Raw genomic sequence first — 14608 nt, 5'->3', positions numbered from 1 at the left:
CTCATATTATGTAAAATAGAGTAAGGTTCGAGTCACCGAAATAAATTACTCTTGTGGTGTGAGTCCTCGAATCATTTCTTTACCCACCATCCGAACACACATACTGTTATCGTGAAATGAAAACCCCGCTTTAACTAAGTAATGTTTCTATGTACCTACAACATTCAAAGCAATAAGGTATAGGTAGTCAGGTACCTACACGCCACCGGTTTAAAAACAAAGTTAGAATAAGTTAAGTTTACGTAATCAATTAATCAGCGTTGGAAAGCTAAGCTAAATGGCCATGATAGTTAAAGTAGGCGGTCGGTCAACCGGGTGCAACAACCATGGCCGTGATAGGTACAGTATGAATGACCTCTCGTGCCACTGGGTCAAGTTAAACCTAAGCGTGAGGCCCCATTGGTGCGTTGACGCAACGCAATAGGGCCTCACCCTAACACCCCGGTTTTCGAAAAGCTGACTAACGGTGCAGTTAACCAGTGTTTGTTATAGCCAGTAGGTATAAAGTAGGTAGTATATAGGGGTTGGGGCCGTACTTAGCTTGACGGGGAAGGCTGAGGACAGACTGTTGTGGCGCTCATTAGCAGAGGCCTATGTTCTGCAGTAAGCATATAAGATTATGAGCTGATGATGATGATAAATAAACAGATAAGATTAAATACTTGGCAAAGGTACCAAATAAATATCAAAATCAATCATTTATTTGTTGATAACACTGTCATCGTTTAATAGGGCTTAGTAGGTGAGTATAAAAATGAATTGTGTTATGCAGGCAATTACTTAAGTAATCTTGTAAATTGTGTGTGTAGTACACATAGGTATACTTAAATACGTATAATAATCATATCTACCTAATAGATGGACGGCCCTCCGGTTCTTTTCTATTCTATTCTACCCTTTCGCCCTCCGGTTAGATATAGGCTGGTAATGATTGGATGCGGAAAGCTCTATAGATCGCATCCACGCCACTGCACTGGTAACTGCAGGCTGCAGAGACTATCGCAGGCACCACGGCCGCCAATAATGGGTCTGAGAGAGGAGAGGGCCAGTGCCTCAGATTTCAATTCAATGATGTCCAAAGGAAAAGAAGCAATAGTAGTGGTGTACAAAAAAGGTAGAGTTATTAGCCCCGGGCCAGCGCGCGTGTTGTTACCATTTTCTTGAGAGGTCGATCACCGGTCAGCGCATGGTTCAATCATTATTTTAAGAAAAAATCGAATTCTTTGACGTTACAGGTGCGTCAGCTGTCAATCATCATAGAACAACGCGAACTCGGGTGTCTTATCATCATGCTATCATCATAAAATAACATCAATAACTTACCTATTAAATATCATAAATAAAACCAGCTCTAAAAACCTATGGCCGAAATGGCCAGTTGGCCAGTCTAGCCTGCACCAGCAAGGAACATTTAAAGTACATACTTCTCTAACACAGAGTACTTTGGTATAACCATGAGCATACCATGAGAAGGGCCTGCACCTGCATTGAGTTACTCATCAGCACAAATAATCTTCAGAATATGCTGCATGTCAAGTAATCCTCAGCCTCAAATTTAGCCTGAAAGGACACACAATGTACTTAATGACCTGCCTTATTTACACTGGAGTAGCTCTTACTGCTTACTACTACATGCACAAGGGGTATCGTAGCTTCGGAAGAGGATTCAGAACCTGCAACTGGAGGAAAACCACCAGCCACATTCGACCGTTCTATTTTTCATCTAGAGGTTCCTGTGGACGATGGTGCTGAAACATAATTATATATACACTTTTTCTTGTAGAAGGTAGGTATGTAAGTACTGGATCTGGTGTCTCTGGATACGGTAAAATTCGGTTAAGTAATTAATGTTGGTGTAAATTTATGTGTTTTTATTACCTACCTAGTTGCAGTCATCCATATTCTGTGGGCTGACCTATACCTACCGAAGTACGCCTGAACTAAGCTTGAACCAAACCGGTCCCTAGGTTATCGACGGATATGTTAATCTTGAAATAAAAATAAAAAAGGATCTAATACGGGCTGACTGGCTCCACATAACTCCCTCTTTCCGTACTGGTCATGCATCCGTTCCATGAGGCAATGAGTATTCGGTAGGTAATTAGGTAGTTACTGGCACCAAACTTGGCCCTACTGATACTGCTGATACTAAGCACCCAGCGTTGCGCTGCCTCGGGTCACGCATCGAGGAGACATGTCATAAAAAATATTATGGAAAACTACCTCCGCAGCTCACTCCGCAGCAACCACACGCTATGATGATGAAAGACAACAGAATAAGGGTGAGGCCCCGTTGGATTGGTCTTGGATTTTTGGTTGTGGTTGGATTGGTGGTTGCATCTGTCCTCGTCGTCCTAAAGGAACTGTATTGAAAACAAATTGAAAACGACGAAGAAAAGACAACGCAACGCAATGCACCAATGTGGCCATGCTGTAATGAATGTATCATGTATGGCGTGGCGGATTCAGGTGGATTTCACTGTGCTGGTCAGCTGGTCAACATCTCGGTGCGACTGTTATTATTATGAGTTTATTTTGAGCCTTTCTTTACTCAATGAACGGGTATAGTGCCACAAACTTATCTGTTCCGGTGAGAGCGAACTAAATTGGTCCATATAATCTATGTCAATATGAAATTCATTAGTACAGTAAGTAATGAGGTATGGACCAATTTAGTTCGCTCTCACCGGAACAGATAAGTTTGTGGCACTATACTTATCAGAATGTTAGTTTGACAGTTGCTAATATGACAATCTGATCTGACACTGACAGTCACAGACACAGAAAGGAAGGAGGAGAAAATTTTAAATATTTCAAGTTCAAGTCTTCAAGTCAAGGAAAAATTATTATAAAAACCTGCAGCTAGCTATTTTATAAAAAAATACGGGAGTTAAAAAGCACGAAACGTTTTTAATTATTTAAAAAACACCTTTACATTGAGTGTTGTGTTTGTAAAATTGGTGAGTACATAGTGGTTACAACTTTTACTCCCACACATATAATTTTGTAAGCAGATGTTAGTTTTTTTGCCTCTATTTATACTTAAAAATCATCTTTCTATCGGATAGATTTTAAAAAATGTTGAGTTTCACTTGGAAATAATAATAAAAATGGTGAAACATAATGAATAGGTTATGTTACATTACATGTCAACAAAGTTATGCAAGAATTACAACATTATTGAATATACTTACTAATTATTATAATCACAATCAATTAATTTACTTTGTACCAATTCATGATCACCTCATGAAGGTGTTTGTTATTTTATAAAATTTTAAGTGAGTAATTCAATGGTCAATAAAAAACAGAAAAATTGGAGTGTTCCTACATTTTTGCTGTAAATTACAGTACTTATAAAATATTATTTACTTAGACCCGAATTAAAAACACGGTTTAGCACTCCTAAAACATGGTATTTGGTTGGCAAGTCATCTTTATTAGTGTTAAAACCATTTCAACCTTTCATAATAAAATATTAAGTATACTTATTATAATACATGTATATTAATCTGTGATAACTCTATTAATCATTATAAATATATCAATTGTATTATTTATTTACAATAACAACCTTAATAATTAATAAAAACTAACATTTCAGGCATAATGTCTCACATTAACGATCTGATTGCTGTAGTCCGTGGACTGCGTCTGGTCGCTGAAGCAGGCGTCAAACTACAGCAGGAGCATTCGAGAACACTCTGGAACAATTCCAGTATCAAACCTGTGCTCTTGAACTGCTCAACTAACCAACTCACAGCTTTGAAACCCAGTCCCGAGGGCTTTAAAGACGTAATTGACAGGGCTTTGGTGGTAGCGCACGGTTTCCGTAAATATGCTGCTCTTCAGATACCTAATCTAGATGTTGACATAGATAAGAGTCCAGATATGGATCCACAACTGAAGAGTGAGATTGAGGAGTTGAACAGGGAGTTCAATAAAACATTTGAAAGTCTGGAGAGTGCTGTGGAAGGAGCCGCAGTCAGACCTCCTCCGTTCCCAGTTGAAGCTGCAGATACTGTCGAGAAAGTGAAGGTGATACCTAAGGAACCACCCGTGCAGCCAGTGAAGAGCATGGCTGCTCCAGAACCATCTCCTTCTATAGTGCATCCACACTCTCCGCCTGTGCCTAAACCACAAGCCAAGAAGAAGATCAGTGTTTCTGTAAGTTACTTGTTTATTCTATGAGTAGCTTTATCTTTTAATGGTGGGAAAATGTGACCTACAGCTGTTAAGGATTATAGCAACATTCGATTTCTATTAGTGTCCTGTAGTTTTTATGTTTATTTGTTACAAACATATACCTACTTCCATACACTCAAATCTTTCCTATATGTATACTATTAGTATGATATAAGTTTGTTGTAATACACTACGTATTTAGCAGTTAGATTGCTATATAAATTTTATTGCTTACAAATTAAAACAGTTCTATCATCCCAGCTTTTACATTTCATAGCTTCAACTTTAAACCTATGCTTACACTGGTCCTTCAACTTCCAGCTAAGCAAGAACTCTAAAGCGCGCGTGGTGCCGTCCTCGCGTGTCGGCCGCATGCTCTCGTTTGGGGGCCTGGCCGCGGGGCTGGGCGTGGGGACGCTGGCCCAGTACGCTCGGAACACCTTCCAGGCAGTCTCTGGACATGAGGATCCAGAGCCGTCCCATGCATTTCTGTCGCCGGCCAACGCTGAGAGGATTGTTGATACGCTGTGCAAAGTTAGAGGTATATGCTGTGTTACTTATAATAATTATTGAATTGTAAAATGGAGAAATAATAGTAAGTATGATTACTTCTATCTTACGTGCGAATGCCGAATGCTGGCGAAACATTTCCAGGCCAAAAAGAAGCTACTTTGGTGGCATATTCTTAGCTGCACATGACAAACATGTAACCACCTATTTTACCTGAAAAGCACTAGATCACTTATCTAACTTTGAACGGTTCAAAATTCGAGCAGTTTACCATGATTCAGCAGTCCACAGCCTAAATTTTAACTTTTTATTTATTATCCTAATAATCCAGGCGCTGCACTAAAGCTGGGACAGTTGCTGAGCATACAGGACGAATCGGTGATCTCTCCGGAGCTGCAGAAGATTTTCGAGCGAGTGCGCCAGTCCGCTGACTTCATGCCGGCGTGGCAGGTACAATTTAAACTTACATTCCTAGGATAAGAAAGAAAGAAATCATCATTTTTATTCGTCGTATAAGGACCACTGTCTTGACAGACACATAAAGAAAAAAAGTCAAAATATACTGATAAGGACCTACACCCCATTCGGAAAGAAAAAGGGCGCTTATACTAAAGGTATTAGATACATATATAGACGAAGCCTAACCAAATGTAAAATCTGTATTGCTGAATAGTGTCTATAGTCAAAAAAAATGTCCATTGTACTTAATATTCAGAATAGAACTTTAGTATTATAAAAAATATCTATTAATAGAATGTAAATATTTTGATCTCAGGTGGACAAAGTGATGACGACTCAACTGGGCCCTGAATGGAGGAGTCTGGTGAAGAGTTTTGAGGACAAGCCGTTTGCAGCCGCCTCCATAGGTTAGTCGTGTTGCTACCCAAATACTAGTGATGCCACGAATAGTGATTTGGCCGAATACCGAATACCGAATATTCGGCCGGCGCTCTCAGCCGAATACCGAATATTCGGCCACCGAATATTCGGCAGGTGATCCAGTATAATTTAATAAGTTGAAGCTTTATTTTTAAGATTGTTCTTTAAAATCTTACGGCAGATCCGTACAACTGGTGGTCAATCAACTCAAATCAGTAGCAAAACCTTATATAGGTATTTTAAAAAAAATACCTGTGTCTCAGTAGCTGGTATTGTATATTTTATGAAGAAAAGCGCAATCATCTCTTACGAACAAATGCCAAAAAACTTGTCTTTATTTATCACAATTTGCCTTTAATTAATTTTAAATATTAAAAATACTGATGTTGTATTTAGGTTTTTGCAATTAATGATTATTTGATAGTGAAATATTTCGATTAAATTGTTTTTTTTCCCTTTTGTAAAATATTTGCTACTTTTTTAAGTATTCGGTATTCGGCCGAATAGTAAGTAGTATTCGGCCGAATACCGAATACTGATAAAACTGGCCGAATAGGCCGAATACCGAATACTTGCCGAATATTCGTGGCATCTCTACCAAATACATTGCACTTACTTACACTGATTTTGCCTGATGCGTTAGCATAAAGAAATTACGTTTACATTTTCTCACATAAATAAACGACAGATACATGTATTCCGATAATTATGGTACAGGATTCAGATCAGCCTCAAAAATAAGGACACCGTTATAACATAATTGCCGAGTTCCAGAAAAGAACTATAAGCTAATGACGACATTAAATCTATGTCTGTCTCTTTCTGTTCATATACTGTCAAAGCAAGCATGCAGCAATATGTACCACATAATAGCAATACTATTAATATTTCCGTTTCCCCAGGACAAGTGCACCTGGCCACACTGCACAACGGGCAGGAGGTGGCCATCAAGATACAGTACCCCGGCGTGGCCAAGGGCATCGACAGCGACATCGACAACCTTGTTGGCGTTATGAAGGTAGGTACAGTTCGGTTCACGTAACGTGAACAGTATAGAGCTTCCACTATGTTATTGTATTTTAGACGTTTGTCGAAACTTTACGTTAACTTTACTTACCAGACATAAGGGTTTGATCCATATCTCATTACTTACTAATGAATTGTATATTGTAAAAGATGGGTTTATTAACACCGCATGAGCGAATAAAAAATACGAGCAAACTTAAAATCTTATAGAATTAAGAAATATTATACATTTATTTGAGCTGTCACCGGAACCACAGAATAATACCCCGGAACAGATAAGTTTGTGGCACTGTACCTACATCTACATATCAATATATTAGTACAATAAAGTGTTCGCACTGGTATCGGCTACCGATATAAAAATATACGTAACATTTCCCAGCTTACTTTACCCAGGTTCTTTCGAGTCCGGCGATGCCCGTAAAGTAAACACTAAAGGGACTACGTCGCTGGTACCGCCACTGCAATGAAAGTGAGAGCGTAAACACTCGCCACGCCTCAAAGGGGCTGAGATTGCGGTCATGTATTATTCAGCATTCAAATTACCGCCATTCATAAGAGTTTTGAACGTAAGCAGTTGCTTGGAAATGTTAGGAATTTAGCGCTGGATTGGTATTTATTTTAGTGGTATGGCAGCTCATGAACGGATGATATGATTTCTATTCAGTTTGTTTCAATATTGATTGATCAAAATCGATTCGGCTGTGTGCATTAAAGGAACTACAAAACTCTCACTACCCACTACTGCCCTTTTGTGTTATTACGGTCAATAGAACTTTATTATGATTCATTATCAATTTTACTCTCGACGAAAGCAAAGGACGTGACGTCCGTAAATATTACCACTACGCACCGCGACAGCGGATAACTCTGCAGTTAGTCTTCTGAATAGGCATGTATGCACGCCTAGTAACGGGTGATAAGATCGCCAACGAACTCAGCCTAAAATTAAAAAATTAACTGTAAGATAACCCCACCTCCTTCCACCAGGTGTGGAACATGTTCCCCAAGGGCATGTTCATAGACAACATCGTGCAGGTGGCCAAGAAGGAGCTGAGCTGGGAGGTGGACTATCTGAGAGAAGCGGAGTGCACGAAGAAGTTTAAGCAGCTTCTGGCGCCGTACCCTGAGTACTTCGTGCCTGATGTTGTTGGTGAGAGATTTGTGGTATTGGTTGACGACTTTATTGGACTACGTATGCTATGCTATATCCAATAGAAGACGTCATTTGTTCAGAAGAGGTGAAAAGCCATGGCGAAGGGACATGATGAAGCCAGCTTTTTTACCAGTGTACTACACCTTGAAATGATAGTGAAATAGCCATATCATGCCATCTCACTTCAACTCCTATTGATGAAACGGATCGTCAGTAGCCCTAGACTTGTTTGCCTTCATTATCAATCTTCTCAACTTCTCCCCACACTAACTTCCCTGGCTTTCCAGACAGCCTCTTCAGCCAGGAGGTGATGACCACGGATCTGATAGAAGGCACTCCTCTAGACCAGCTCTTCGTGTTGACTAAGCCACGCGACATTACATCGCCTATATGATCATGCGCATGTGCCTTTCATTCATAACTTCAAGATGGCCGCTATTTTGATCATTTTTCTTTTCTTTCTGGATTGGTTCAAATCTGGTGTCAGAGCGTCTAGTACGGGCTTGCAATATATGTCAACGTTGATAGAAATCGTAAGCACGCCAAACTATTAGTTTCCAAGTTAATTGGTAGTATGAGTTACATTTTTTTATTATAGTTCATGCGATATCGTTTATGCTACAACTCGATTGTGCGAACTTCACTCTAGATACTTTACCTCTTTCTAGCGCTTGTAAAAAGAAAGGGCAAACACACATGTCATTTTGGCGTCTTGATTTTCGTATATTATATGTCAATGACTCTAACCAAAATATATATATGTCAATCAATGTCAATGACTCTAACAAAAACAAACTGAAATTTGGTTTACAAGCTTTTATTTATAAAAATTATAAAATTAAGAATGATCCTCACAAGTGCATCGCAATTCGAAGTACCTAATTGTAGATTTTATGGAAAGGTAAGTACCTACCTACCTATATACTTATTATGTTTACGATAACTTAAGGTAAAATTGTAGGAATAAATAATATTTTACTAGACCTAATCTATTCGTACTATTTACAGGAATGGGGACCTAAACAAGCCTGCCGATGGACCCCACGGCAGGTTAACTGCCATAAATAAATGTCCGTACATGGTGTAGAATCTCCTACGACCTATTCTGCACATGTGGGGAGCCCAAGACGCTCTGTCGTTGGACGAAGCCCAAGATGCCCTGTCGTCGGAAGAAGCCCAATACTTGTTGCCCCACTGAGACCAAGGCAGAGTCCTAGGACAACCCGTCGACGCGTGATTCGTCCGAGGCAGTCAACGCCGCGACGCTATCGTCCTCTCGTGGGGATTTAGGCCATTTATGTAATGGATAACTATATAAGTAATAAATGATTATTTTTAAACATTTATTTTTCATTTCTAAGGGTGCTTACGTAAAGAATCGGGTTCCCTGTATCTACCCGTACCGGTAACTTGATTAGGTATCGCTCACTGAGAAATTTAAAACCGTGAAATGCTCTAGCGCACTCGCTGAAAGATAAACAGCAGGTTACCGGTACGGGTAGATACAGGTAACCAGTATCTCTATGTAAGCACCCTAATGGTGATATACATTGGTTCAGTGCACGGACGCAGTAAGGCAGATTTCACGACACAGTCGCATTGGACTTGGTTGAAAATAGCGTCCAAGCGGGATCAGTACCAACATAGTACTCTACTGGGTCCAGTCACTGAACCAATATAAACTATCTCTAATAACAAGCACTATTCCTGCCATCATTACTCCGCATTCTTAAGTTTGTGTTAGTTCCTAGTGGTTAATAGGGTTTCCTCTGCCTCTGCAGCCATTCGCCACGCAAAATATGATCGCTGATAGTCACAAATTAAATTCTAACTAGATCCTAACCAACAACAAAAACGCTTCTCACCTACAAATTTTCAGTGAGAGCAACAACTATGAAAGTTTTCGAATTCGTTGAACCTGACTACCTAAGATCTGTCAAACGGGTACACTACAAAATTTCGAATTACTTTTTTACGAATATGAAAATAACGATTTTCATAATTACGAATTTCATAGTTCCGAATAATTCACAATCCCGAATTTTAAGTTTCCGAATAGCGAAAATCACGAATAGTATAATAAACGAATTTTCATACCACAGATTAATTAAAATGACGAAAGTCATATTTCCGAATATTATAATTTCGATGTTTCAAAAGTACGATTATTTATTATATCGAATTGTTAAAATTACGAATTCCGAATTTTTAATATTCCGAAAATACAAATTCCCGAATGTTTTTAGTGAACAAAAAATAGTCATATATTAGGAATAGTACGAGTATGTTTATTAACAGCATAAACCGTATACAAACAATATTTTTTAAGCTGTATTATATGAAACGCTCCGCTCCGCTTCGCTGCGCTCCGCTTTGTTTTTCGATATCTATGTGCACCTAACACGCTCCTCCTCGCTTTGCTCGTCGTCGCACCTATCTTTAGGTTTGGGTCCTAAGCTTTTTAAGGTTAACCACCGTAAAAATCCGAGCAATTGTATTATATTATATTTATATTATATTGGCTTTGTTCTGTAACTTAACAACAAATACTACAAATATTTTACTGTAAAACAAAAATTTTACTCTATATTTGAAACGCTCCGCTCCGCTTCGCTGCGCTCCGCTTTGTTTTTCGATATCTATGTGCACCTAACACGCTCCTCCTCGCTTTGCTCGTCGTCGCACCTATCTTTAGGTTTGGGTCCTAAGCTTTTTAAGGTTACACCGTAAAAATCCGAGCAATTGTGTTATATTATATTTATATTTTATTGGCTTTGTTCTGTAACTTAACAACAAATACTACAAATATTTTACTGTATAACAAAATTTTTACTCTATATTTGAAACGCTCCGCTCCGCTTCGCTGCGCTCCGCTTTGTTTTTCGATATCTATGTGCACCTAACACGCTCCTCCTCGCTTTGCTCGTCGTCGCACCTATCTTTTGGTTTTGTTTCTGAAGTTTTAAAGACGTTTATGTATTTTTGTCAAATGTAATCAATTTAGTAAAATTAATAATGAAATTATCTTAGTTTAAATTAATAATGTAATAAAAATAGAGTAAGTACTGATATTAATTGGTTAAATTAATAAATAATGTATACTTAGTTATAGAAATGTAATCAATTTAGTAAAGTTAATAATTAATAATGCATCATAATGAATTTAAGATAATTGATAAAATTTTGATATAGAATGTTAAATTGTAAAATGTAAAACTATATAAAATTAATACTTAAGTCACTTTAGTTTGGAAATAAATGGCATATTATATGATGAATTTTTGTCAAAATCACGAATTATCATATTTCCGATCGGGATTTTAATTTTTCTTGATTTTAATAAATAGGTATTTTATTTTTCGTATATTGAAGTATTCGTATTTTTTAACGTTCGTATATTTAACAATCGTAATAACAATATTCGTGATTATAATATTCGAAATTATAATTATCGTAATTTTTATAATTCGATATTTAAAAAAATCGGTATTGCAATATTTCGTAAATTACATATTCGGTGTTATCAAATTCGGAAAAAAGTTTTTCGGAATATTTGGGTGTTCCCCTGTCAAACATGTAACTCGTACTACCAAAAAGCTATAATTTACACGTAAACTTATTTCGTTTTTTAAAACTACGATTTGAAATAACTCATACTACCAATTTTAGTTTATGATAGTTTCCGCTAGAGGCGCTGCTTGTAAATGTATGGAAGAAAACTGAAACTATAAACGTTGTGTCAACTATCAACAACCTATACTAGACGTACAGGCAACATTAGGCCCATATATTCGGTCGCCCGAAAGTCCTAAACCCGTTTGCCATCATCGTAAGTTTTTAACTTCCACGGTGACTTCTACCCTTGCCCTTCCAGATAGCCTATGCAGCCAGGAAGTGATGACCACAGAGCTGATAGAAGGCACCCCTCTAGACCAGCTGTTCGAGGTGGACTACGCGACTCGCCACGACATCGCCTACAAGATCATGCGGCTGTGTCTGCACGAGATGTTCGTGTTTCGGTGCATGCAGACCGACCCGAACTGGGCCAACTTCTTCTATAATACTCAGACTAAACAGGTGAGGTTTTTTGTTAATAAATAACTGTAATAGGTAGATCAGTACACAAAGAAAACAAACGAGAGTTAAGATCGGCTAAGCTGATTGTAATGAAACGTGCTCTCACGATTTTATTAAGATTCTACGGAAGTGTCTTTTTTTCAATAAAACAGCATTTTTTATGACAATTTTAATAAGATTCAACGCAGAAGTGTCTTTTTTTTCGATAAGACCGATATTTTTTCAACGATAATTACTCATCCAATTTATCTGTTTGGGGTTTACCTTAACCTTAAATTATTATCGATTTTGCATTTCCAAGGCACAAATTAGCACACTCGCTGACCCAATAATTTCCCCTCTCCGTGTAACATGTCGTATGTAGCTACATCGTCGTGTATGAAATTATTGATTTCTCCGCCGGGGACGCTCACCCCGACTGTGACCTTGACTCGGCGGGGTATTCTCAACTCGATATTGGTAAACAAATATTTGCTGTGCTGATTGGAGTATTTGTGTACCTGGGTATTTATACACACATGTAGGACTAGGTTTTGTACAATGTACGTGTGTAAATCCGGAGTTAGTTTGACTTAACTCTAGACTATTTTTTTTCCTAATAGGTATATAGTAGCAAATAGCTAAATTACTACAGTCGGATAAGTTAAGTACCCCTTTGTACTCCCCTGTCACTCTACGAAAGAGGTTTCGTAACTTTCTGTTATTTTAAATTACATATCCGATAGCATTTACATGACAGCTGTCGTCTCATTATCACGTCCCCACTGCTGGGGCACGGGTCTCCTTCCTATGAAGGAAGGGATTTAGGCCTAGTCCAGCTCTTGTCTATTCGTTTTTATCAACCTAGAGTAATCCTCCTGTTACGAACATGTTATTGAACAATATCAATTAAAGTTCATGTAATCGCCACCAGGTGGTGCTGTTGGACTTCGGCGCGACCCGCGAGTACTCGCGCGAGTTCATGGACGAGTACATCGAAGTGATCCGCGCCGCCGCCGACGACGACCGCGAGAAGGTGCTCACCATGTCGCGCCAGATGAAGCTGCTCACCGGGTACGAGTCCAAGGTAATGAGAATACTGTGGGAGAGAGGGATAGGCCTCTGTTCTTAGACTTAGCAATGAATATAATAGCATGTCGCGCCAGATAAAGCTGGTCACCGGGTACGAGTCCAAGGTAATGAAAATTCGTTAGGCCTCTGTTCTTCGACTTAGCAATATGATTAGGCTTCGTTGTATATCATGGGATTCATCATTTGGACGATTCGATCCAGTATAAACGGTATAAAAACATAAAGAAAGAATAAAAACAAACATAGAATGCTTGCCCGATAAGTGCTTATAATGCGACAAACTAGCTTACGAAAACCAATATGCGTAATGCATGGCACTGCGCCATTCTATACTTGTAACCAACTTCAGACTACACTTGTCTGGCATGCTTTCTACCTATAAAGGTTATCGGCTTCGGAAAAATAGCCTCTTACGGTAAAATTGTAATCAAGAACAACCACTTAAGCTCTTGCATGTTCCGCAGATAATGGAAGAGACCCACGTGGACACGGTAATGATAATGGGCGAAGTGTTCACGAGCGACGGAGAATTCGACTTCGGCACCCAGAAGACCACTCGCCGCATCCAGGCGCTAGTGCCCACGATCCTGAACCACAGACTGTGCCCACCGCCAGAGGAAATATACTCCTTGCATAGGAAACTGTCTGGCGTGTTCCTATTGTGCTCAAAGATGAAGATCAAGATGAACTGCAGGGTTATGTTTGAAGAGGTCTACGAACAGTACAAGAACCAGGCCCTTGAAGGTAGGTAGGGATTAGTTGTGTAATATTTGCTGTGAAGTTTAGTTAGTGTGTAGGTTGTAACCTAACGACAATAGGTGACGGTAGTGTCCATAAAACGCACTTTTTGTGATTGCCACATTTATAACGTAAGCTTTTATTTAGGTACACATAATAATAATGGATAGTGCCGGTAAACCGAGATTATTAGTTCGAGCTAACTTATTCTATTGAGCTTTTTCAGTACAAATAAAATATTAAGCAATATTATGTCTCAACTACCTCTATATAATTAATAAATTACGCACTATTTTTGTATGTCAATGTATTTTAATTTAATATTTATTGTAAACAATTACACAGCTATAAGTAATATTTTTGTTTGTGAGTGTATTAAAACTAATGCCTTTCATTCTAAACTTTAAAATGAGTACCTAATATTCGGAATTGATTTTATAGATTGTAACTTGAGTTAAATACTCCCGCCATTGATGATAAATAACCACTTTTGAGTGGCTAAACCGCTTTTGATGAGTTATTGCCAATACGAGTAGTTATGAGGGTACAGAGAGACACAAACACACATGTGAAAATGTGCAATATCTGTAATATCACACACCATCAAAATGAAACACTTAAATTTTCTGAACAAAATTTTTAAAAAGATATCGACGATAACTAAATCAACTATTCTTTAAATCCTAATAATAAAATATTCTACTTTGATATCTGTAAAATAACTGTAAATTATTGTAATATATTTTATGTATGTAAGTACTTAAAGTAAGTTGTGAAATATATTGTTAACTTAACAATAACCGTATTTAATTTCAAGAATCAATAATAGGTACATCTGCAAGTGACGACGTCTGTCAAATAGTATAATCTACGAATAGGATATTGTTATTCGTAGCATAGTACCCAAATGTATTGCCATATAAAAATATATTTACCTGCGGCTGCGGTAACAAAGTATTCGCAGCT

The 14608-nt window shown here is 38.2% G+C and overlaps 1 protein-coding gene and 1 long non-coding RNA gene across 2 annotated transcripts; both read left to right on the top strand.

Moving 5' to 3' along the window:
• The first annotated feature begins 2763 nt into the window (after window positions 1–2763).
• On the top strand, window positions 2764–13902 carry LOC105398100 (atypical kinase COQ8B, mitochondrial). Its single transcript, XM_011570157.3, has 10 exons — window positions 2764–2960; window positions 3605–4167; window positions 4507–4726; window positions 5027–5145; window positions 5471–5561; window positions 6477–6592; window positions 7591–7753; window positions 11631–11833; window positions 12747–12899; window positions 13369–13902. The coding sequence occupies exons 2-10, from the start codon at window positions 3610–3612 to the stop codon at window positions 13654–13656; spliced, it is 1911 nt and encodes a 636-aa protein (XP_011568459.1). The 5' UTR covers window positions 2764–2960; window positions 3605–3609; the 3' UTR covers window positions 13657–13902.
• Window positions 8245–9096, top strand: LOC125491236. Its single transcript, XR_007268201.1, has 2 exons — window positions 8245–8657; window positions 8765–9096. It is a non-coding gene; the product is annotated as an uncharacterized LOC125491236 (long non-coding RNA).
• Window positions 13903–14608: the final 706 nt, after the last annotated feature.

Source organism: Plutella xylostella, chromosome Z (genome assembly GCF_932276165.1).
Source record: "Plutella xylostella chromosome Z, ilPluXylo3.1, whole genome shotgun sequence".
In the NCBI taxonomy this organism is placed as follows: domain Eukaryota; kingdom Metazoa; phylum Arthropoda; class Insecta; order Lepidoptera; family Plutellidae; genus Plutella; species Plutella xylostella.
The sequence above is the reverse complement of the archived record's forward strand: the minus strand, read 5'-3'. Positions and strand labels throughout refer to the sequence as shown.

Coding starts and splice junctions, on each gene's coding strand:
- LOC105398100 (XM_011570157.3), top strand. CDS start 3,610: ATGTCTCACATTAACGATCTGATTGCTGTAGTCCGTGGACTGCGTCTG. Junction 4,168..4,506: donor AGAAGAAGATCAGTGTTTCT/GTAAGTTACTTG, acceptor TTCAACTTCCAG/CTAAGCAAGAACTCTAAAGC. Junction 5,146..5,470: donor ACTTCATGCCGGCGTGGCAG/GTACAATTTAAA, acceptor TTTTGATCTCAG/GTGGACAAAGTGATGACGAC.